This window comes from Pterocles gutturalis, unplaced genomic scaffold (assembly GCF_000699245.1).
Source record: "Pterocles gutturalis isolate BGI_N339 unplaced genomic scaffold, ASM69924v1 scaffold12906, whole genome shotgun sequence".
In the NCBI taxonomy this organism is placed as follows: domain Eukaryota; kingdom Metazoa; phylum Chordata; class Aves; order Pterocliformes; family Pteroclidae; genus Pterocles; species Pterocles gutturalis.
The window spans coordinates 551-26,691 of NW_010103174.1; the positions used below are offsets into that span (position 1 = coordinate 551).

Genomic DNA, 26,141 nt, shown 5'->3' on the forward strand with positions numbered 1-26,141 from the left:
CAGTTTTTTCTCTTGTGGGTGATGTGTGCAAGAAACCCGCCTAGTTTTATATGGACACTATATTGGGTTTCTGGAATCATCCCCTGTGCTATCTGATTCTGCCTATGTAAAGGATTTCTGCTGTCTGGATGGGTGGGGAGACTTGAACAATACAAAGTTTGCCTTGCTTTGAAATTCCTGCTACAGATATTTTGGAAGGGGGAGGGAGAAGAGTGAAAGACTGTAGTGAAATCTTACTGATGCTCAGTATTGTGGCTGCATTTTCTGAACGTGTGATAAGATATAACTTTAAAAAGGGGGGGGAGGGTGGGAGAGCTAAATAAAAGGAGTTTCTTTGCAGCTCCATCCATTTCAATGGTGCAGCTTTCCCAAGCCCCTTTCCGTCGCCCATCATCTTCTTCTGGCTGGTCAGAGGAGGGTGAGGATAAGAGCATGAAGGCAACCAAGCAGCAGGTGAACCCATCTGGGGAGAGCCAACCTCCCTCCAGCCCCCTGCAATCTGCGCTGAACTCGGCAGCTTCTCCTTCCCAGGCATACGAGACTTACATTGATAATGGGCTTATCTGCCTCAAACACAAGATCAGGAACATTGAGAAAAAGAAGGTAACTTGTTTTTCTTTGGTATGGCACGTATTTAAACTGCTAACTGTAAAACTTGGTGCCTATTTTGTAATAGCTGGAAAGGGTTGTGTGTATGTAGAGAGTAATTGTGGATTTTTTAAAAGTAACCTATGAAAGGACCTAAATGTAGATTTGATAGCAGATTTTTGTTATCGTTTATAACCCCTGTATAGTAAAGAATGGTGTTCTTTACTCTTACTGTTATGAAATGGGCTACTCGCATTTGACATTGTATGAGTGTAACATTGTTTCAGGGAATGGGAAATGCAGCTAACCATAAACCTGTTCTCAGCTGCTGGCTTTACAATGCATGTCTGATAGCTGGTAAAAGTAACTGAATGTTGATCAAAACTGGGGATGCTTCTCTGATAGACTGAATTGGTTCAGAACTAACTTGTAACTGATTTGGAGATGGTTTATAGTCTTGCAGAAATCTTAGTATTTCTCTTATTGATTACACGCATCTAATACTAGGAGGTAGAGATGGATGTAAAACTGGAAATTGGGAACAGTGTTTCCCCTCACTTGTGGAAACATCAAATTATATTAAATATGTATTACACTTCACTTTGTATAAATCTTTGACTTCTGTATTTTAAATATAGACAAATCTTATTCACTAGAAAGCTTTTAAACAGAAAGTCTCCAAAGCCTCCTTGCTTGCTTTGAACTGTGCTTTTTTTTTTGGGGGGGGGGGGGTTAGATACAGGACACTGTTAATATGAGTAAGAACTGATATAATGATACACCTATAATATTGTGGTTATAGCTGGTCAGGGTTTTGCATTCTAAGACTTTGCAGTTGATTGCCAGGTGACTGAAGGCTGTGTGCATGATTTTTAATGCTATTTTCTGTAAGATAAAAGAAATAATGGTGCTGATGCTTTTGGTACTGGGTCAGGACTACAAGTAAAGCAATTGTATGAATACGTTTTGCTTTTCTAAATGTCTGAAAAGCTTTGTGTTATGTCTTGGGTTGAGAAGAGGGAGTAGATCAGACTTCTGGCCATGTGGCTAGGGGACTTGATCCACCTGCAGGAGATGCAGTATTACTGCTGTCTCACGTCATGAATCATGCTGTGATTTTGAATAATGCCAGATAAGCATGTTTTCCTTGTGTGATTAATCAACTTTGTGTTGTATTCTAATTCTGTCCAAGGAAGCTTATTGTTGTGAATTTCTTAAGTATCTTTGATTTTTCACATGAATGACAATATGGTCTCACCAACAAATGCATGTGTGATTTACCAGAATGAGTAGAAAGTATTCCTAGTCCTAGGTTCCTATAGGTACTGTGTCGGTAAACCCTATGTGGGTAGACACACAAATGAAATGTATTCAGCTTCATGGCAGTGATCTCCCCTTTCTTTTTGTTGTGAGTATAAAGAAGCTTGTAATACCCAATGGTTTAGTTTTGTATGGTTTTCATCAGCTTTTAAAGACTGTTCCAGTACATTAGAAACAAATCTTTTCTCTTCCTTGAACATATGAGTCCACTTTCTTAGGAAATTGTGCTATAAAGTATTGATGACATAAATGAAGCCAGATTTTGAAAGACATGCTCTGGAAAATTAAGTAGGATTATTCAAGGATAAGATAGCTTTTCCAAGCCAATGCTGGAATTTAGTTAAAAAAGCCTAATTTAAAATAAGGACACTGGATGTGTTTGGAGCCCCTTAACAATCTACAGTTGATGCATTAGTATTTCTTAAATGAAACAAAGGTAGCAAGTAAGAAACGAAAGATTGAAGATAAAGGGAAGTAGGCAGTCCCGGAGATTGCTGAAACAAAGGCATAGCAAAGTTTTCTATGCTCCTTTCTCCTGAAAATGAGAGGAAGTAGTAAAATTCCTATTCTGTTGTAGTATGTAGATGACTTAAAATACGGAAAGAATATGTAACTTCATTCATATCTAATAATCCACATTAGGCAGAAATCAATATAAAAAGTTTACATTGGTTTTTCCTACAGCTCAAACTAGAAGACTACAAAGATCGCCTGAAGAAGGGAGAAGCCCTCAATCAAGACCAGTTGGTAAGTTCGCTTTATGCAGGAGTGAATGGCCCCAAAACCTTCAAACATGTCAGAAGGGATAGGCTGCTGAAGGAGGTGGTGGTGTAGTTTTACAGAAGTAATGCCTGCAGGCTTACAATGGCATTTTTCACAAAACCGAATGGACAAATTATTGGTAATTAGGCTGAATGGTGAGCCCACAAGCCTTAAGTCTCCTACTTTAACCTTCATGTTGTGTACTGTTGCAATAGAAGGTCCTTGTTTATCTTTGTTCTGTAGACTTTTAGCTTCAGTGCTCCTGCACCTTTATTTCTTTGTGTCTGTATACAACTTACCTATATGGCTCTGCAGTGTTAGAACTCAAGACTTCTGGGGTAGCTAATTAATCCTTATGACTTCTTCATTAACACGTATTACTTGAAATTTCCTGTTCACTGCACAGTGCCGTTGGTTATGAGTAACTGTTAAAGTATAACTGACAAGATGGTCTGTTGGTAGAAGGGAAGACGTGGGTCTAACTTACATGGGACCTAATGGCTTCCCTGATCTGCGGATCTACCTATGAGTTACTGACTTAGTTGGGAATACTCTCCTGTCCTTCTAGTGCTGCCATTAGATAGCTAGGAGTCACCAGCATTCTCAAATGCTGTTAGAACAGTATGTCTATTTTGTACCTAAGGCTGCTGGAGTTTGGAATGCCAGGATGCAAGATCACTGATCAACAAATGTCTTCTGCTTTGTGGAGCTAGCTTAAATTTGCCTGATGTTAAAATGGTGGTTCTGGCTTTTCTCTGTATTGTACTAGAATGGATTCTAGAACTAAAAATGGGTTTCTATAACATGAAAGCTATTGCTTCTTAAGCATGTCAGAGTGGCAGTGTCACATAATCCAAAGGGTTTACTACTGTAGTCAGATAGGAGCGACGTTTTTAAAATGTGCTTCACACCCATACTAAAGAACAATTGTGTGATAAAGGGCACTGACACTTCAGTGGTAGTGCTGATCCTGCTGATGAACCAGTTGGAAAAATACTTCATTGACCGTTATCTTTGTCACGGTGCAGCATTATGAGAACACAAATACTATTTCCTTACTCTGAATGTGTAAATGAGAACTAGACATAAATGCGATAAGAGGGGAAATGATAACTTGCTACTTAAAAGCAGAGTGAACTTATTGAACTGAATGATCATTTAGCACTTAACTACAAAATCTGTAGTCTCTTGCCATCTCAAGTGTAGAAGTAAATAAATTAAATCTGATGGTTTGAAGTAGGTTGACCTTTTAGTTCCTCTAAATGCAGTCTGGAGTCAGGTGGGTAAGAGCCTTTTGCATTTAGGTCATAGGTGTTAAATACAATCTGTTTTCTTCTGTCACTAACAGCGAGACTGTTGAACAGTATTCTATGTAAGTATGATTAGTCTTGAATGTGTCTTAAAGCTACTTCTAAACTTGACTATTTATCTTTGGTATACACCTTAGACTGTGGAAAAGCTGTTAGGTGAAAGTGAAATTAAGATGTGGGGAGCTAAAGAGGGGAAGGATTCTGTAGATGTTTTCATTGCAGATGTGTCCAGCAGCACTGACTTTGGAAAATGGCAATTAACTTGTTTACTGGCTTTCAGTATTCCCTGCTGAGCTTAACTTTTTAAGTATTAGTGTTTTTATCCCAGCTTCTAGGATATCTCTGACTTCTAAAATGGAGAATTAGATTCCATCTTGCTACTGAGCTGACCAGTGGTAGTCAAACTGTTCAGATGACTATCATAGAAGTACATATCAACTCAGTATTTAACTGATAATCTAGTCAAGCCCTTTGTTTTGGTGGTTAACATATGGAAATACTGCATTTGTACCTTTTGTATGCAAATTCACAATGTATATACAAATACTGGGACCTGGTGATTGAAGCTAGAGCAGGGCTTAATAGTTTGGATGCTTGCCTAAAACTACCTGCCTATGGTACAGTGGAGCTCTAATGTAACTTGATGTAATCTGTATTTTTCATCGCTATCACCAGTGCACATCTGGTGATGAACTTGTTTTGCAAACAATTTGGATTAAACTGTAATTATGTATACTGCATGCCTGCCAGAGCTACTGTGCATGCTATCCTTACTTTAGGAAACATTTGTTTCAAAAATGAGGAGCTTCCAGCAAGTGAAATGTTCTCACTGGCAATATTTTGCTGTTTTGCAAGCTGAGCAGGCTTTCCTCAGTGCTAATGAATGTTAATAACAGGTTTGACAAACGAAAGCCATTGCTTTCCTGCGGGCTGAATTATAGTTTCTCATCAGAACAGTGGTAACTGTTCTTGATGTTTCCAGGTAGGGAGTTTTACTCTGGGATTTGTGTGGTTAAGCACAGTTACCACAATCTGTCTAGTTGGTGTTAAATTGTGAGTCTTCCTCAAATGTCAAACGTGTGGGCATTAGGGTCTTAGAAGTCATTCTCCCAAGTGCTAAGTGAACTTGTTAATTAGTTTTAAAAGTTGCTTGATAAATTGTGCTAAGGACAACTTAAACTATCAGATGAGTGCTTTACAGTAAGTCATGCACTTTGTTGTTTGAGTAGCATTTAAGCCTAGTAATGTCTATTATACTACAAATAAGCGAATATGAGTAGCTGAACAATTGAAATGTTTGAACAGATGAATGTGTAACTTGTTTACCAATTGCTTAGGAACACATATGGAATTTTCACATGTCCCAAATCTTATTGGGATGGTAGATTAAGCTTTTGTGACTGTACTGATGAAACACTAATCAACACTAATACTACTTCGAAAGAGCTTTATATTAGACTGTCCCATTCTAGAAAAACTTCTGATATGTCATGAGTATAAACCAAACTGAGTATAAAGCACATGTGAACAACTGAAATTAAACTTTACTTCCCAGGCATGCCTTATGGTGTGAGGATATGGGCAGCATGTCTGAACTACAGCATTTTGCTATCTTCAGAGCTGTGAAGGAGACTTCTGGAAATGAACTGACTCCTCAGTGGGGAAAAACTCATAAAAATAGGGTGTATCAAGATGCAAATTAATGATCTACTTCAAGTAGTCTTTTTTAAGACTGGCTGGTAAAATATTGGCTAAAACCATTAGTGAAGACAGGAACACTGCTTTATTTGTAGAAAATAAATTTGAAAGACTTTTAAATGAAAGTATGACTTGCCTTCTATATTGCTTTGTTTTTAATGTTTGTACAAATTATCTATAAAGGCACTTGACTAAGCATCAGGGTAGAAGATCTGTGTTGAACTTGTCTGTCTCCTGTATTCCTTCCAGGCTTTTGTATCAGTATCTGATTTGAAGTAGCTGTTTCCCTCTGATTGCTGAGACCTATGGCAACAAAATGAAAACTGAAATCTGAAATAACTAGTATCCAGGCTTTCCTGTTTCAACATTAGTATACCAAGTATTGCACAAGATGTTGCCTGGAAAGTCTAATACAAACTTGTAGGATATCTGTGTGGTGGTATGAACTGCCTTTCTACTGTACCTCAGTCATGGGTGAATGATATGCACAACTAAATTTAAAGTACCAGTTACAGACATAGTAGCTTTTAAAAACTTATGATTTTGGAGAAGTACACACTGACTAGTTCTCAATGAAAATTTAAATACAAGGGGATTGAGATGTAGCCAGTAGTCTCAAGCATGAAAAATACATTTTTCTGTTCCTTTGTAGGATGCAGTGGAGAAATATGATGAAGTAGTACACAACTTGGAATTTGCCAAGGAGCTTCAGAAGACTTTTTCAGGACTTAGCCAAGATGTAAGTATAAAATGCTCTTTCCTATATTGTCAGGAGGTAACTGCAAAGTTTGTGCTACTTTTTTAATGGCTAGACTTATATACTAGGAAGTTTGTCTCTTGGAACTTGAGGGACCAATGTGCTTAAACTATCTAGAGTAGTGAGTAGAGCAGAGTAAATGTTGACAATTTTGTGTACCATTGAGCTCCACAATATTTACTGTGTAACCCTGTGAGAACTTGTGCTTTAGTAATTGAGTCTTTGGAATGCCGCTGTGTTTGAGAACTCCAGTTTACTTGGGTTTGAAACCATTAACCATCTCGTTGGTAGGTTGTGCCTGAGGTGGGCTCATCCCTTGCATAAGTGTAGACTGTCAGGGGATCAGCTCTACTGGAAAGGACATGCAGGTCCTTGTGGGCAGCAGGCAAAGTAAATTAAGTGTACCTCTGGAGCAGTGAAGGACAGACTTAGACTGAGGACCAGTATATTAAGGAGAACTGATTATTTGGCACTTGTTAACCAGTTGTGTCTAGTTCTGGTCACTTAGTACACAAAGGCTATAGATAAACTTCAGTGAGCCCAGTGGTGGGCCTCCAAATGGCTAGGGGCTGGAGTATGAGATCTGTGAAGAGATCCTGTAAGAATGGGGCTTGTTGGGCCCGGTAAAGTGAAGGCTTGGCAGGAGCTGTAATATTAGCTGTCAAATACCAAAAAAGATTACTGAAAAGATGGAGACAGTTTTTTGCTGAGGTGTGTGGTAGGAGAATGAATGATCATAAATTGAAATAGTAGGCTCTAAATTAGACAGGAGGAAAAGGATCATTCAGGATAATGGAACACTAGAGCAGGCTGCCTACAGAAGTAGTAAAATCTGTCCTTGGGTCTTGTCAAGACCTGACTTAACAAAGCTCTAAGCAATCTGGTCTTGATTCAGTATAGCATTTTTTTCTGGAGGCTGGGCTAGATGACATCCAAAGATCTCTTACAAACTGAATGGTTTGTTTCAAGTGAGGGAAAACACTGGGGTTAAATCACTTTGGTTTCAGTGAGCAGTACAGCTCTCAGTAGAATTTTACTGAAGCTTGTGGAGTTTGCCACTTATTCTGCTGTAGTTGTCACTAATGGCAAGTCATGGATTTAGTTTTTTATTTAGGTCTTTATTCAGGGTTTAAAGCACTACATACATTATTTTTATGTAACCAACTGTTCTCTCTGGAGAAACTGGTCTCTTGGCTCAAACAAACACAATCTTTATGAAAAGATCTGATCCAAGGTAGTGCTGGGGATGCTAAACATGATTAGTCACTGCTCTGGCATAATTTCTCTGCCTTTTACAGAATGCCGAAGGACTGGTAAAATGGCTTGTCTCCATGTTGACTGAGACCTAAACCATTTTGCTAGAGAGGATTTTCTTGTATATGTAGTAATTCCAGGTAGTGCAGTAAATCTCTCAAAGCACTGTGAGTGGAGATTCAAGAGCCTTTTCAGCAGTGTTGCTGCTTTGGGTTCCCTCAGTCATTGTATGTTGAACATAGGAACTACGGTGCTGAATGTTAAAACTTGGATTGCTTCATATTGCTTTCCTCTATGTAGGTGCCCATAATACATCAGAAATGAAATATTATGACCCAGGGTATCTTTCTGTAGGTTTTTTTAGTAATCCAGCATTACCTTCTACCAGTTCATGTTTGTTCTTGGACTTATGCTATATTTAAAAGCTAACCCACTGTTTTTTCCTTGGCTCTGCACCTACTAGTATGGATTCTGCAGCCAATATCCATTACTGGAGCACTAGGGGCTGTTCTGGCAACATCCTTATCCTTTACAGTGCATTCTAGAAAACTAAATCTTCATAGATCTTGTAAAGAAACTTAGCATTTTTGAGGCATTTACGTACGAAAAGAGTTAACACTTAGTTGTGAGTTCAACTATCTGTATGTGGAAATTAGGGTGTATTAGTGCTCTGGTCTAACAGTTTCAACATTGAGGTAATTTAAGTTCTGCAGTTACTTGGATAGTTTCTGCTGCATAGTTCTATTAGTACATGATGAGAAACTTGTCAAATGCATGGGGGCTGCATATGTTCTGTAGCTTGTGTTGTTGCTTAGTTAATGAGTACTTCGGTCCTCTGCCAGCAGATATAGTAACTGTAGGATTCTGCTGTATCATTCATATTGGAGTATTTGAAAGTGAAGAGGCAGTTCTGTCACTAGGAGAAATTTGAGATGACTTCTGCATTGCTAACTTCATGTTGTTAATGTTAAATGTCAGCTAGGCTTGGATTGTGCATTGGTATCAATTCTATCAATTCCTTATATTCAGTTGTGAAAGCTGTTATAATGAAGCAACCAGTAGGCATAATTGAGATCCAAATATCATAAAGGCATATAATGAGTGAAGCTACTAGTGTACAGTTTGACTAAAAGCTGGATTTGTAGAGAATTAGTAGATAAATGGGGAGCTGTTCCAGAGGAAGAACTTGAAAGATCTTGGGTATCTGAAGAATTAGGGCTTCTGTTATCTAACCAAAATTAATAGTTTGATCAATGTAGGATAATCAATGCTGGAACTCAGTGAGTTTTATCCTAGAATCCTGTTAAAGCATCATGTTTAACTGTTGAATTCATGTATTGAAATAGCTGCTGAAAGCACAGAGGAAAGCTCAGCGAAGAGAAAGTCTATTAAAGCTTGAAGCAGAGAAGAAAAAACTGCGTACAATACTTCAAGTCCAGTATGTGCTGCAGAACTTCACTCAAGAGCATGTTCAGAAAGATTTCAAAGGTGGTGTGAATGGTGCAATATACTTGCCTTCTAAAGAACTAGACTACCTCATAAGATTTGCAAAACTGACATGTCCAGAAAGAAATGAAAACTTGAGGTAAGTTCAAGATTTTTGTTGAATGGATATGCTTCATTCATTACAGTAAATGTCCTCTGGTTGACACTGTTGTCTTGAAATACTATGTTTTGAGACACTCATTACAATTCTGTTCAGTACACTTGCTTTACTCTGTGATGAGGAATGTGGCAGATTTACCTCACTCTGAGCATTAAAGGAAAGCTGCAGTAATTACAGACTCAGTTTTGCAAGTTACATACAAGCCCTGCCATCTTATGTCTCCCTGTGGGTTTGAGGGGAGATAATCCAAGACCATCATAAGCAGGGAGGCTGCTGGAGTGTTGCTTCCCTGAGGTCTTGCTGTTCATGAAATGAGAGGTGTGGTAAACACAGGAAAACTGTTCTATATTCCATTTACATGATCCAGATGTGCTGCTTTTTTCCAAAGGAATGTAGGGTGATAGTCCTGAGGCTCTCTTGCTATTAGCTTCAAGGTTTTAAAAAATTGACTGAAGGTTTTGATACTGTTGCACTAAGTGTCATACACTTTAAAGTAATGAGTTGTAAACAGATGTAATGTATGAGAGTACTAACTTGCTATCATGTTTGTACTATGATGGCTTATGTTTATGATGACAGCCTGTCTGCTTTAAGATAGTGTAGTGAAAATTATATTTAAATATGGAAAAAGTAGTTACTAGGTGGTAAGATAAAACACTTTATGGATAAATAACTTTATTCAAACATGACTTAAGTTCTTGAAACTTCTAATCACTTGTCGTATGCTAAACTTGCCTAATCTTTGCTGTTAAGCAGCTGTTCTTTCCAAGTTAACTTATAAAAAGCCATACAATATGAGACTGTCATCCCAGTGAATTAACTTTATTTCTAGCTTGTAATTCTTATTGTATTAAACTTCCACAAGAAGCATAATCCATTTCTTTGGGATACTCAGTTTCATCATAGTGGACTTCAAAATCCCTTGTCTGGGGGTGTGGGGTGTGGATCTTGGGCCTGTGAAAGTTTTTCAATAACTAGCAGAGTGGCAGGTGCTGCTGATGGTAGTCCCTGCACATGTGCATCCAATAAACAAGGTGATCAGCGTATTAAACAGCAATTGTTTCCCTCTCGGAATCCTGGTTTGGAATGAAGTCCAGCCATATGGTCTTGTGGGGCAGTCCTAGGTTCTCTAATCTGTCTTAATTACCAACAAAAGAATTTACATTTACTAGATTAAATCATATACAGTTGAATCAGTAGTGGATAATAGGCTTAGGATTCATTCTATACAGCCTTAATTTGGAAGGCTAAACATTAGTCAGTGTCTTAAAATGAGGGGTATTGGGATACTACAGGACTTGATCTTGGCTGTGATTCTCCCTTATAAAACTGATTTGTTTTAGTGTTGAAGACCAGATGGAACAATCATCTCTTTACTTCTGGGACCTTCTAGAAGGAAGTGAGAAACCTGTGGTTGGAACAACATGTAAGTGTCTCATCTAGAGATATAACATGGAAATCTGGAATTTGTGTGTTCTTTAAATGTCTTAAATGTAAGCACTTTCAAATGCTGTGTGTAACTGTTCTCCAAGGATGAACTGCTGTTTATTCTAAGTCCTGTTTTTTAAGTACAGATCAATAACAATACAGTAAGTCTTTACGTGTTCTACCAAAGTACTAGCACCTCTTTGAGGAGTAATGATGGTAGTAATTCACAAGCTGATACATTAATACCTTACAGAACCAACAGTGGGAAGCTTTTGGGATAGTTATGTGCAAATGGGTTAAGATTGGAATGCTGTTCCCAGACATGGAATGCTTAGTTGAGTATAGTGATGTGTATTACAAAGCTCTCTTGGCCCCAGGCTGAAGGTCCCCCATCATTGAAGATTATCTCTTGTAGGAATTCCAGGCTCATACCTGTTTGTCTGAATACTGTGCAGGATACCATGCTGAGGAAGTATAGTCATTAATGGAACCTGCTGTGATTTCTAATCAGGCACAGTGCAGTCTTACTTGGACCTGTTGCTAATGTCCTCATTTTTTCAAGCACACCTAAATCTGTGGGGCTTTACATATTTTCTTTTATCTGTGGCTTAGTTTCAAAAACCCTGGTTGTAAGCCAACATCCGTGCTCTGTTCTTATTTAGAACTTGCTTGTGAGGAAGCTGTCCTTACTTGAATTGTGTTGTCTTTCCTATTGCAAACAGACCTTGCTTGTCCTGTTTATGCCAATCTTGTAATGGCTGTGTGGCAGTAATCTATCTTTTGTCATTGACAATGTTGTTGAAACTGTTAGGCCAGAGCACTAATGTACCCTATCTAATTTCCATGTACAGATAGTTGAACTGACAACTAAGTGTTAACTCTTTTCCTACAGTTCTGGACGAAGTCCAAGCTGGACTTCTATTGCTGCAGACTGATGACTTGATGACTTTAGCCTTGTATCAGCTGACATTGATAGTCGCCTAGTTATCTTAGACTCCAAACTCTTGTAGCTTTTTGGTTGTCATCTAAACAACTTTTGTGACTATTTTGTCACTATCTCTAGCCTTCAGTGCCAGTTTTACATCCTTTTGTGTGCGAGCTAAATGTCAAATAAAGCTTTTATGACTCCTTTATTAGCTTTTATTGCCTTGGAAGACAATTTTTATAAGTATCTGTATTAAATTCTAGCTGCTATTCTTGTTCATGTGGTTGTCACTGGTAGGAGTTGTCTTTCACTGAATATTCTTTCTGTTTTCAAGGCTGCCCTGCTTGAAGCTCTTCTGAAACAATTTCTAGTATCACTGCTACTTCTGAGGTCTTACTCTCTGCTCTAAGCTGCTGTGTCTTCTTTATGTAAAGAATGAAAGTGGGCAGCGCTTCTCAGAGTGCGCAAAGTTTTTCTTCAAGCATATCAACTTTGACTTTTTTCCAAAACTTCAGAGGGTTAATTTTGGTCTGGAACAGTCTCTTGCTTTCTTCCCATTAGCTTGCTTTTTGCAGTTAACTTTGCTTCTCAGGCTTACTATTCTGCCACTGGGAAGAGGGTCACGTAGGGCAGTTCCATAGTGACTTTGTTTAGCTTTATCTATGCTACAGTCTGCACAACATGCTTTTAGTATCAATGCTGGCCAGTTTATAGATGGTGAACAGATCCCTGTCTAAGCGTGTGGGAGACCAGGTGCCTCAGTGCTTACCTTGTGTGCATTTAAACACAAGCTGCAGTCTTACCTGTGGATTGCAAAGATGTTTCCAGCTCAAATGTGTAAAGCAGTTTAACCAATACTTTCCTTTACTAAAACATTTTGTTGTTGTAACTCGGTAAGATGTGGGAACTTGGTATATCAAGGGAGGAAGTAAGGCATCTTGATCTGTAATCTGAATCCTCCTTAGTTTCAAGTTTTCATATCTTAACTTCATGGGTTTTACTCTTCAGATAAACACATGAAGGACCTGTTATCCAAACTTCTAGACTCTGGCTACTTTGAAAGTATTCCAACTCCTCGCACCACTGTGCCAGTAAAAGAATTGGAAGAAGAAGTAAATAGAAAATCTGAGAGAACAAGACAGATGTCAAAAGGAGAGTCTGTCAAAGAACCAGGTGGAATATTACAGGATTCAATTTCTATATCATAATATTGGGATAAGCTTGAACTGAGTGTTGAATTTGCATAGCTTGATGCTAAATTTAATCCTGTGCTATAGCTTACTTGCAATGTAGTAACTGAAATGGAACCTGAAAGTCTTGCAGCTATTCTGGGTAATACTGTATATATGGTGCTTAGGGACATGGTTTAGCGAGTTAGGTGGTGTGGGTTGACAGTTGAACTTGATCCTTGAGGTATTTTCCAACCTTAATGATTCTATGAAAAAAATCTAATTCCTAGTAATAAGATGCTTTTGTCTTCTGAGCAAGCCTCAATGTTGAAGATGTGAGAAATGTCTTGTGTTAAGAATGTTATGTATTACAATAACAAATTTATGGATGTTACAAAATGCTTCTTGCTTAACCCTAAACTTCTGCAAATGTAAAACCAAATTAAAAAATAAGCTTGTCTAAATTGCATGTTGAATGGCAAGCTGAACTTTCAGAATACCTGGTTTAGCAATCGGTGGTACTATTTAAATAGGATTAAAGACTTGCTACTGTTTGGTGTGCCTTTCTGCATTTGATCAGTTGAAAAAAATTAACATCCTTTTTCTAGAATCCATTATGGAGCTTATGAAGTCTGAAATACAGCCACAGGAGGTAAGATGCTATGCTGCTAATGGCCTTCCTTTAGTATTGTAATTTATCAGAAACATAACTGCATTTCTGCAGCCCTGTTTTAAACTTAAAAGGGGAGTCTGAATGGCAACTTAGGTGTTGCTTTATGCGTTAAAGGTTTGGTTGCATTTCTATTTCTCATCACAAATATAGGGCTTCTCTGGGGTGTTTTGGGATAAAAGGGGCATGATTACATGAAGCAATATAGTACTTTAATGCTCTGGCACTTTCCTGAATAAACCAAAGCATCAGCCTTTAGGGTGGAAACACACTGATCTTTTGTGTACTACAAGATCAAGAAAATACATATCTACTAAAAGTGTCTCTGAAAGATAAGCTTATTGTAGTAGACTTGATATTGGTGGGGTTGAGAATGCTCTAATTTGTCAGAAGTAGGGATTCCAAAACAGACTTGTGTGCACAGGGGTGTGTAGGCCTGTTTCATCAGCCCTTCAGACTCCTGAGGTAAGTGTTCAAGCTTCAACTGGCAATAGCATAAAAGCTATTAGGCTTGGTTCAAAAAGTGGGGAGGGGTGTCTTTATGTAAGAGAAAATACTGGTTCTTAAAATGCTGATTTTCCTAGGTATCCCACTAGAGGGTGTACTCTAGAACAAGTTTTTGTAACCTACTGGTAATGCTCTTACCTGACTGAAGATTTTCTGGTGACTTGTCAGAAAAGTCTCAGCCAGTGAGCCTTGTACATCCTTCCCTTCACATATTTGCTTCCTGTTTATGACAAAGTAACCTAGGAAAACTTCAGGACATCTTCATTAAACTCAAACACTGACAGTAAACACAGCCTGAAGTTGTGGAAGTCCAGGGTTACTAAATCTGAGAATCTGACTTTTTACTATTTAAACTCCATTAAGAATGACAGTTATACTTGGTTACTGGAGTTCAAAAGGGCCAAAGATGTTTGAGGGAGATGGTGATGCTACACTTAGCAGAATGTTTACTGATATAGTACCACAGCAGTTTAGATGCTTAGGAGGAGGCCTTTTATAAAAATCATGACTGAACTTGATGTTGCCACTGCCTGGGACCATCAGTTAGCATTGAGGATAAGGGTAACAGAGAAGCATGAAACAGTCCTGAACAGCACAAGTGAAACTTACTTGAGCTGAGTGAATCTGTGGCATGCCAAGCAAAGCTAGTTTGCGGTGCTGTAGGATAAAGCCATGGCTGTCCACATTGTTTCTATGGCTAGTGCTTAAACTGTCTGGGCTCTGCTTTAAGTCAGAAATTTTCAGTAGCTGCGTGACCTAACTTAACTGACCTGAACTGTAGTAGCAAAATGTTTTATGGGGAGCCATTAAGTTTCTTTGGTCTATATAGTTTCTCAACAGGCGTTATTTGCCTGAAGCAGAATATTCTGTCAAGAAGAAGCCAGAAGAGCCCAAATCTTGGGAAGCTGAGTGTGCTAGAAAGCAAGAACCTCCAAAGTCATGGGAGATGCTTGTTGATATTGAAGAGCAGAAGCAGAAACAAGAGACCTTAAAGCCTTGGGAAGCCTGTATTAGGCAGCAAGAACAAAAAAGATCAGATTCTCCAAAGCCTTGGGAAGCTTGTGTTAAACAGGAAGAACAGAAGTGTGAGCCTACAAAGCCCTGGGAGACCCGTGTTGAGGAGGAAGAACAGAAGAAGCAAGAAGCTCCAAAGGCCTGGGTAGCACGTGTCCGAGAGGAGCAGGAGTCCCCTAAACCTTGGGTAGCAAAGGTTAGGGAACAGCAGGACCAGAAGAAACATGAATCACCTAAGCCATGGGTAGCAAAAGTTAGGGAAGAGCAGGAACAGAAAAAGCAGGAGTCCCCAAAACCTTGGGTAACCAAAGTTAAGGAAGAACCAGAAAAAAAGCAGGAATCTCCGAAACCTTGGGTAACCCCAACTAGGGAGCAACCAGAACAAAAGAAGCCTGAGCCTGTGAAATCATGGGAAATGCCTGTTAGGGAAGAGCCAGAGCAAAAGAAGCAGGAGCCTGTGAAGGCTTGGGCTGCACGTGTTAGGGAGGAGCCAGAACAAAAGAAGCAGGAGGCTCGAGAGGCTTGGGAAAAAGCTGACAGGCAGCAGCAAGTGTCGTCACAGCAGTTACAGAACCCTCCGAAGTCCTGGGGAGCTGCGAGTGTTGGGCCAAAGGAACAGATGGGGCCAAAGAAGTTTGATATGGAACCTAAAGAAGTGAGTTGGCATATGTAGTATTACCTGTCATAAGCTTTTGACACTAGTGTCTTGGACTAAAGCTACCTATTAGCAGAACCACTATAAGGTGCATTTTGTAGGCCTGTATTCAGACTCCTATTTCATTCTTTCTTGGGGGAAATAATTCTGGTACTTAAACTTTATATTTGAATAGCAAGATGGTCTGCTTTGCTTTTTACATCAGCACAGTATTGCTGTATTTGAGCCTGAATAATTGCTTTATGTGTAAGACAGAAGAATTAGTTCATCCCCAGCTATTGTCTCTGTCCACTATTATCAGTACAAAGCAGGTATGACTCATCCAGGGACCAAATACTTTGTGGCTGTATGCAAATAGCACTTGAGTAATTTTTTAGGCTTTTGATTAAAATAGCTGCTGACTCAGATCGAACATCTAGATCAAGCAATACCAACTGTACAGGTGTTTAAATATGTATTTTCAGCTGAATGTGTAAGCCATACTGCTGTCCTGGAAAGTCTAACAATAGCATAGTTTGTTTTAGAAAAGTAAAATGAAAGCTTTTGCAGGGCTTACAGCTGAGCAGGCTGCTAGCCTCTGGTTACCTTCTTTCTCACCTGTGCTTGGGTAGCAACAATTCTGATACTGTGAAAACAGATAAGATGGTAGGCAAAGCAGAGTTCAGTCATGTTGTTAAGAGCAGTGTTTAGAGTTAAACTTCAGGAAGAAAATACAGGGAATTGACAACCTTGTTTACAAGAGAATTGTTCAGCACTACTACCTTGTTTCTGCAAGAAAGGAGAAATCAATTAATTCCATGTTGCTTGTAGCAAATGATTAAGCTTAAATCTTGTCATTAAACTTGGCATAACTGAAAAATGGATGTTCTTGTGCCTAGAGGCGGGAGCGCAAACAGAAGGTTGAACACGAAATTAAAAGAGTATGTAACATGCAGCACTGGGTGACAAAATGGGATTAAGGTGTTTCAGCTTGATTCATCTCTACCCTCAAGCTGAGTAGAATCTTGTATCCACTGGTGGTGGTGGTACAGGTACAAAACCTGGTTGCCTCACTAAGTAACTCTGAGCACACATAGGTGTTGTGCATTGAACTGTGTGTAGTATTACTGTAACAAACTATCTCAAGTATTGGAGTAGTCTCAAGCATTTTAAGATGCCTTGGAATTTCTGATGTCAGATTACCTTAAAGCTTAAATGCAAGATACTTCCAAATGAGACAGGGCTCTTATTTTTATATAATACGGAAAGATGGATGGCTTAAGTGTTAGACAAAACTTTGAAGTAAGGAAAAAGGAGGGTCTCCAGTCAGTTGAAGAAATTTGCAGCCTTCATTGTAATGTGCAGGTGTGCATGTCATCAAAATAAAACTTTAAATAAATGTTGGAATGTGAGATTACTTAATCTGTGTTGTTGAATTAAGTAAAAAAGCACATTTTTAAAGTATTCAAACTTGGATTTATATAGTAGACCATAGCTTTATTTTTGCTTAGTAGCTATGGACAAATTCTAATATAAAGTATATTGAATGAGTAAAAAATGGTGTACTGTCAACCTAGCTAGTTTCCATAACCAATTTTTGAAAAATGGAGATAATTTTGACTTGTGATTTGCATATAGGGAACAATTGAAGTAATAAACTTTTTGGATAATGAGATTTCTCTTGCCTTTGCTTATATGAAGAAAGAAGAAGCAATGCAGTGCTATAGCTGGATCCATCTTGCTCCTGGGGGGATCCTATAAATGACCTTGTACAGGGATCTAGGCATGGTGAATAAAGGCCTATGTTGCTGCTGCTTTCTGGAGCTGAAATAACCCTTCTTTACTCCCTGAAATAACTGTTAGAGCTCTGGGATCTTTTAATAAACTGCTAGGTTTTGAGATCTTAAAATATAATTATTTAACCTAATGTGCCATAAAGTGCAATATCTAAGAAGTTGGGCCTAAGATGGTGGAGTGAGCTGATGTGCAGGCCTGTTAAACTGTTTTTCTATTTAAGAGTTTGTGCAGCCTGTGGACCAGCAAACGTTGTTAGACCTGAATTTGTGGCCTGCTATGTGAAAGCAGAACAATTTTGTCTTGTGCTGTCATCCAGTGCCGTTTAATTCGTACCTGCTGTGAATACTGCTGTGAGTAGCAAGCAAATGTTAGTTGTATATCTGCATGGCACAGCTGGTCATCACTGTGATTACAGGTTAGGTATTGCCATTCTATCTCACTTAGTGCTCTGTAGCTAAGAAACCTAAAGAGGAATTGAAGTCTTAGATCACAGAATGGAGTTTTACTAGTGTGTGAGGTGGTTCAAATGTATGTTAGTGTTATATAGAAAGAGGCCTTCAATCTTAAAATCAAGCTTAAACAGGAGTGCCTCGTATAGTGGTACTTTTGACTAGTAAAATTCCTCAGTGGTCACTGTGCCTTTGCATTTATTTGCAATGGTTTAACAGGTCCTAAAATGAATTCTAGATACTTCAACTCCATTTTTAGTCAGTTTTCTGGATATATGTTAAAACAGTTTTTACTGAATGTATAAGTAGTGTTGAAATTAGGTTTTAGAAACATTGTTATGACAAATTAGACCTAAATTTATCAGTGCTGTGTAAAACTCTAACTTGGTTGTTGCTTGAACCACTAGTTTTAAGTGATCTCCGCATGTGTAAATCTGAGCTGGACTAACAGATTACTGCACTCATAATTGACTACCAGCTTGTAATGACTTCCAAAACCAGCATCTAACTGTAGGCTAGAAAGAAAACTTCATTTAAAACCATCTTAAGGATATCAGGTACCTGTTTCTTTTTTTAAGCACCTCTTTTATAAAGGCATAAAGCCCAAAATACTTTAACTTGCTAATGCTCTTTTGTGTATGCTCTGTATTGCACTTAGAATATTCTAGCTTTGAACATCTAAGTACCAGCAAAACAGCAAATCATTATGTGGTAACTTCGCTATAGCTACTTCTGGCTGGTGTGTTTTAATATATGCAGGAACTAGAAAAAACGTCTACAGAATGGAGAGTCTCAATGTTTCAATCCTAGCGTAAAGCCCTAATATATCTGTAACCCTGTATGCTTTTCCAGTTGAAGTAAAGAATGCTACCAGCATAATGCACAGAGTATGAGCTGGGGAAGGAGAGACTAACGAAGTGTGAAAGCATACAGAAGACTATCGTCTTTGACAACCACAAGTGAAACACTGCAGTCTCTTCTGCTTCCATGCCCTTGAGGCTGTTTTTACTTGTTTGTGTTCAGTGTACAAGTCTAACTTATGCAGCTAGTGGACAATCTTCATAGCTTCAGATGCTGGCAGACTTCACCTGGTTAAGTGACTTAAAGGTGAACAGCTTCTGTTACCCATTTGCAAATGTACAGAATCAGTTTGGTCTTAGGAAGCTGTAGTGAGGAGGAAGAGCATAAGAGAAGCATCAATCAGTTTGACCCTGTAATGGATTTACCATGACAGCAAGTGTTACATCTGGTTATAAGTGAGGGTTGATAAAGTGATGGACAGGAAGATACAAAGTTCCTAGTAACTTAATCTATAACTTCCTGAGATTTAACTTTATTCAACTGTATCTTTTTTGCTGCACTTAAATCTTTAATAGCTTTGGTTCCTGTTCATTATTAGAAACCACACAGCAATATAAACTTGGGTAGTCAGTAGTTAAAGGTAGTGCTTGTGCATCAGAAATTCTGATTAAGATACAGTAGTACAAAGATGCACTCTTCTGGCTCTAGAATAAAGTAAAACTTCTTACAGCTCAACAAATAGCTATCATGTGGGCCACATAGATATTAGAAATGGAGTCCTCCAGACTTAATGATGTGCTGTAGATGGGTTATGCTTTGTGAAGCTCACAAAACCCTGCAGGCTTCTTCCCTGTGCATGCTATTGGAACTTCTGCAAATGCTAGTGATTAGTTTTAGGTAACGGTTGAAGAGGAAATGCAAGAGTTTTGGGCTTGTTATCCTAAAACTGGACAAAGAGCATTTCAACTATTTGTTGTGAATTTAGTGTGATAACTAACTGTCGTGACACACCCTTCTCCCATACAGTCTTCTAATGACTTTGTACAAATACTAAATTTATACTATATATTGAAGTAGGAACCTCGTATCAGAAAGACAAATGTTTGTACTGTAGGAATGTAAAGGCTTTCACATGTTCCTGTGTGTCTCAACATTTGGGCCAGTTGAAATAATGCAACTACTTAATGTCTTCAGCTTTGCCTCCCTCTAGCTGCACAGACAAACATAAGAGCAGCAAAGCTTTAGAGAATCACTACAAATTGTTTTACAATAATTATAACAAACCTACCTCTTCTTCAAGGTACTTTCAAAAGACGTGTTAGATTATCTAGACAATCTAGTATTATTGTTGCTCTGTAAATAACAGGGCTTCTGCTATTTAGGGAGTTTATTATCATAATTTTTCTGATACCTTAGACTTGCCTATTCTCTGTTAAAACATTTCCCTCTTTTAAAGTGAAGTGAGAACCAGTTGAGATGAACTGTTAAGGGACCATCTGAAATAATCAAGGAGCAATAAGGCCCTGCAGAAGTCCTTATTTAACTGCAAAATTAGGCTCCCATATGGGAACACAGGTATATTTTTCATGCCCAAATTTGAGAAGTTCAATATTTTCTGCATGAGCTGATGCATTGAGAGTATCTGGCTCATTAGTGGAAGCACTTTCGTCTAATCCTGAGTAACCTGCTTGCAATGTATCTCTTGGGTGCAGTTTCTTCAGAGTGTCAGGAAATGCCATCCTAATAAAACATCTGTACTTACTGGCATGGGGTTTACTGGGAGGAAGTATGTTTTAAGCCTTGAGTGATGCAGCTTTGATTTTTAAGTTTGTTTTGGCCTTCAACTTAAATATGTGGGTTTCCTTTGGAGGTGCCTAATTTTGCACTGAATGCAGTCAACTTAGTCTTATGTGCATTTGACTGTAAGAAATTGAAGTGAGTTAATTCTGGGGCTTAACTAGTTTTGGCAACAGTAGGCTGACTTGTTTTAACAAAGTGAAAGCTTGATTCAGGAAGTATCAATAACAGCACAGAATTCCTTGGCTTATACTGTCTTGATACCTATGGGCAGCGCTGGAAGTATATTGGATAAGGCAATTTGTCTTGCTTCTAGTATTAGATTTAATCTTTCATCCTTATTAGGTGCCTAAACCTGTACATCAGCCAGCTGCAGAATTTTGCTCTACTTCAACTCTTCCAAAAGATCCAGTATTGAGAAGGGAAAAACTTCAGGATCTGATGACTCAGATACAAGGGACTTACAACTTCATGCAAGTATGTTTTCTTACTCTGCTGTTGTGCACAAAGCTCCGATTCCTACTGAGTTAGGGAAAACAGTGCTGACAATGTGTGTTTGCACTGAATGCACGAATCTCACTCTAGCTAACAGCAATTTGTCAAATAAGAATGTTTCATTTGTATCTAGAGTTTAACTTTTTCTCCCAACTGATGATGTTTTTTCAAAGGAGTCCATTCTAGATTTTGATAAAGCTTCACCAAGTGCCATTGGTTCATCCCAACCACCTTCAGTTACTCCAGCAAGTAGTCCTGTAGGTAAGTTATACTGGAAGTGTAAATTGTATGCAAGCTTTTGCGAACACTAACAGGGTTTATTTGGGCTGTAGATCAGTAAGGCATAGTGAAGACAGCTTGTCTAATTATAAATAATACCAATGTCTGATTAAAAAAAAGGCAGCTTGAGCCACTTGCTTATTTGTTGCTGGAGGTGGCTTAAGCTTGTGAATCTGCCTTGAAATGGAGTGCTTGTGTAATCACTGACTGGCATGTGCATCTGAACCCAGCTGCAGAATTGACATGCTGTATTTGTGTAACAAACTTGTCTAGATGTGGTGTACTGGAGACCCTATGTGAATGAATTTGGGATGAAGAGCAGTTATCTAGCTACACTTGGAAAACTGGAACTTGCTACAATGGGCCACGTTAAGAAACTGGGTGGCTCTTGGGCTGTAAGATGCAGTACTCAGTTGATTTAATATTCAGTTGCTTTTTTAATCTGTAAAGTGGGTATCTCTATTGTGGTAGAAATATTTTTATCATTGAATCTGTCCCCTTTTACAAGACAAACAGAAGTTTTCAATTGAGTGTAGTTTACTGATGCTAAAACGAAATATTTGCGGTGCATACACGAAAAATGGTGTGCATCTTCATACACCAAATATTTTCAAAAAGTAGAACTGCATACGAACTATATATGCTGTTTGAATTTAAAAGTAGATGTTGCTTAACACATTCTTTTTTTTTTTTACAGCTTCAAAAGAACAGAAACTGCCAGGTCAGAGTGATTTTCTTCAACAGCCTCTTCAAGTAAGTTGAAGTTAGAACTGCCCTGAAGTGGTGGAGCTGTAGCCAAAGAATGATACAGAGGTTATTCACTAGAACAGACTTGGTACTTTAATTGTTTTTCTTGTTGTCAGTAGTTTTGTAGCAAATTTCACGTAACTTTGTAACTTGCAAGTCTAATATCACTTAAATGTTGACACAGTTGCCTGCTCTTTTGCTTGCCAAGCAGCAACAAATGTTTAAAATCTCTTGAAGTGAAACAGTATGTTGAAGATAGGCTCAAAGTTTGAATATTTAATCCATAGATTCAAGACAGAACTAATAGTTGTGTACAGAATATATGCTGCATCTTTCCTAGATAGTGCATGTCTTCACCTTTGAAATCCTCACTTAGGCCAAAGATAGTGTCTCAAGCATTATTAAGTGAGCCTTAAATTCACTTACTGTGCTTGTGTCTTGCTGCTTTGGCTTTTAAATAGGTTTCCTTGCCACTAACAAGAATTCCTAAGAAACTTGGACTAACTGGTCAAAGCACTTCAGCTCCTGACTCATTCTGATGTTTACTTGGAAATGCCCAGAGTATTTCAGTGAAACCAAACATTTAGGATAATCTTTCAAAACCTTACCTCAGTTTTCTCTTCTTGCAAGGCTGCTGCTTCATCTATGACACTGCGTGGTTCAAATACTTCCCTAGCATCTGCTGATCAGACTCTTTCTGGCTCTGAAACTGAAGACTTGGTGACACCACAGACACCCCAGGTAATATACCCTGGGGTTCACTGGCATTCAAAGATCTGTGTGATAGCTAGCTCTAAAGAAAGTTGTGGTGGGGCCTCTCCTGAATAACTGTTTTTAAACAACATACAGGGATAGAATCTAAGTAACAGCAATAGTATAGCCTATATTCTGTAATACTTAAAGATGGTTGGGAAAAGTAATCTTAATACTGCCTGAATGCGAAGTGAACAGTCTGCCCCTTGAAATGGGTACGGTGTGGGATGAAAAATGTAGGCTAGAAAGTGTGGTGCCTATTCTTGTGCCATCATAAGTATTATGTGGCAGCATAAGTATTTGCTTTGGTTGCAGTGCAGTATACTCCCTCTAATGACAACAGAGGATGCATAAACTGGGATGGATATTGTCATGAAATAGCAGACTTCTGTGTAAGCTGAAAAATGCAATGTTTTCTCTCAAGAACTAACTGAAGAAATTCTGGGAATCTGACTTCCTGATGTTCTGCCAAGACCTCAAACTTTGCTTTCTTAACTGCATTTATGTGCAGTTAAATCTTCAGCTAGGGTTCAAATATTGCTTAGAGCTGAAAATAGTGTTCCAGTTTATGCAGATCACTGTCTTAAAATCTCTTGCGAAGTGTTGTTGTGTTCAGAAACACAGTTGGGCCTTACCTGTTGGACTCTCTAATACAGTGTATATAGATTATAATGGAGAAATGTTCATGCTTTTTAAATGTGTTTTTTTGTTGATGTACATGCTATCAGTGTAAATGCATGCGACACTTACACTATTCCTTAATATACTGTGTAGTATAACAGACTTGACAGGGATGATAGTCTTGTTGCCTCTTAAACCAGCAGTTTTGGCCTGGTTATTGACACCTTCTCGCACTTCTACAGCATTATCAGGCTTCTTGTGCTCACAAGGATTAAATAATTTTGATGTTTAATATGCATCCAGAAAACTTGTATGTGAAACTTCTGATTTAGTAGAATGTTCTGAGGGTTTTTGCAAACTTACTGTTTGAAATTAAGGTTGCTTGTGCCCAGTGTATCTTTAGTCCCTTAGGCTTGAAGTGTAGTGTCTTTGTTTTCCAATCCTGCTTCTCATAGAAAGCAGTAGATAAGCTTTGGTCCAAGCACAACCAGGGAATACATTTCACAGTGACAGTATGCTCTCCTAGTATGCAAGTACAGTTCTGTCTGATGCACCTGTGATGGCATACATGATGAGAATAGGACTGGTAGTCATTAGCCCTAGGCTCTGTATCTAAGTATAAGCAACTCTTAAACTTAGTATTAGAAGTGTGAGCTAACTATAGAACACACAGGTTTTGCAAAGGCAAACCAAAGATTGGCTCTGAAGCCTTGCTTGACAGAGTGTACCAGAAGTTTAACATCAGACATGTCTTTCCGTTTCATTTAATGAGACAGGTGTGTGTCATAGACTTCACTGTAAATAACTGCTTGAGGCAATCTACAGTTCTTAAAATTATCTGACTTTGCAGGGGTAGTTGTACAACCTCTTGTGTAAAGGGTAATCTAAGTCTGAATCTCTAAAGCTAATTACTTGGAGCTTGTGGTTAAGATGACTATTTAGTACATTAACTTTGGACTTAATGTTTGTCACAGTCTTTCAAAATCTAGTTGTTTCAACTTATGCACTGGTATTTCATAGCTCTCCCAGAACTTTGTTTTCTGCAGTGCTTCTTGTAATAGCAATGTATGTATGGCTGCTTCTAGGCATCAGCATCACTTCCTCAAGAGACTGAGAAATATACTTCCCAGCCCCTGTATCAGACAAGTTCACGTATTTCTGAGCCACTGATAGCTAAAAAAACTGAAGTTGCTCAGGTGAGCTATCACAAATACAGGTAAGGTAAATATATTGGCTGCTGAAATGTGTCTAGAGTCTTACATTCCTTAAATATTGGTATTCTAAATCAACACTTCATTTTGCCATCTGCACAGATGAGACTTAATACTGGTTAATGCTTTGTCTGGACAACTCAGCATTGTTTCTAATCTGAAACATAACTGATTAAGTTGGGAAGGGAAAAAAAACAAACCCTTAAACTTCCTGAATACCTTTGGAAAAGAGAAGTCACTTTCAATATCAGCTAGAGAATCATCTTCCAATAAACAGAACAGAAGGCATTCTATATTTCCTTAGTGGTGGAAAAAAAATTTAATGTCTCTCTATTGTGAAAATATTACAATGAGTGGTATGTATAGTAGCTCATAGGCACATTTCACTTAATCAGCAGAGACTGCAATAGAAGTACTGTTTGCTGAGAATGCACAGCAAGATTTGAAATTGTAAGCAAAAGCTATTTTGTAGCTCTACCATGTCCAAATGTTATCCTGTAGAAACTGCTGACTTCTGTGATTCTAAGCTTTAGAACAAATTAACAGCTTCTGTTACTGCCTGATAACTATCAAGTGACCTTTCATTACATTTGTTCTTCCCTCAGGCAAGTATTCCTCTCTCAAGTGAGCCACAGTCACCATTGCCTACTTCAAGCACCTCCATGTCACCAGTGCCACCAGTGCAAAGCTTTCAATCTCCTCCAGCAAGTAGCAGTTCTGTCACAATAACAGCAGCTCCTTTTCAGGCTATGCAGACTGTAAGTATGCAACTTGAGGCCACAGAAGAATAATTGACAATAATGCTAGTAACTTAGTCCTAATACTGGGGAACAGGCTCCCCTTGATGTAGTACAGATAGATCATTTTGATGTTTTAATGTTACAAACCTAGGTTAGAACTCTGCTTCTCCAGTGCCTTCAGAACTTAAAATAGATCATCTAAGAATAGAGATCCTGACTTTGCTCTGTATAGTCCCAAAATCTAATACTAGCATATCTTGGGAGAAGTCAGACCTGAAATCAACAGATTTATAGCTGTGCCTCAGGGTAAAGTTGACTCCACTTAAACTGTTTTTATGCATAGATTTCAAATAATAAAGACTGCAGAGGAGAGAGGGAATCCTGAAGTATATACCTATTAGGACTAAAAGCTTTCTGAAGCCTGAACTTGTCTTCCTGCTTTTTTAAACAGTTTGCTTTAGTAGGGTAAAACTCCGTCCACTGGAATAATGGAAAATGTCTCCTTGATAAAGACTGTAGCTCCTTATCCTGTCTTGTTGATAGTTATTAGGCAGTAACAGAAGCAGTTAGATGTCTAAGGAATAGTCCACATAAACTGAGTGGTGTTTCTTCCAAACAGATACTGTTTTTTTCAGGCCATGCATCATTGCTAATATTCTCTGTTACTAGTGTTGCTACTGTCTAGTACTAATCTGCAGTGCAAGCTTAGAGGGACTCACTGTAGTTAATGTTCCTTCCTTGTACTCGGGCTTATCTACTCCTCTGATACCTTCCTCAGAAGATGTTAAAGCCTTCATTTAACATTCCTG

General features: G+C 38.5%; 1 protein-coding gene across 1 annotated transcript in view; it reads left to right on the top strand.

Annotated features, from left to right (window-relative positions):
• Positions 1-344: 344 nt before the first annotated feature.
• Positions 345-26,141, top strand: part of CAPRIN2 (caprin family member 2) — a 35,066-nt gene continuing 9,269 nt past the window's right edge. Inside the window, exons 1-12 of the mRNA XM_010086604.1 lie at positions 345-603; positions 2,593-2,655; positions 6,331-6,417; positions 9,036-9,274; positions 10,639-10,721; positions 12,657-12,821; positions 13,426-13,469; positions 14,824-15,663; positions 21,155-21,242; positions 21,958-22,013; positions 22,638-22,748; positions 25,198-25,350. Coding sequence (XP_010084906.1) covers positions 355-603; positions 2,593-2,655; positions 6,331-6,417; positions 9,036-9,274; positions 10,639-10,721; positions 12,657-12,821; positions 13,426-13,469; positions 14,824-15,663; positions 21,155-21,242; positions 21,958-22,013; positions 22,638-22,748; positions 25,198-25,350 — 2,178 coding nt within the window. The 5' untranslated portion in view covers positions 345-354. The remainder of the gene's footprint in view (positions 604-2,592; positions 2,656-6,330; positions 6,418-9,035; positions 9,275-10,638; positions 10,722-12,656; positions 12,822-13,425; positions 13,470-14,823; positions 15,664-21,154; positions 21,243-21,957; positions 22,014-22,637; positions 22,749-25,197; positions 25,351-26,141) is intronic.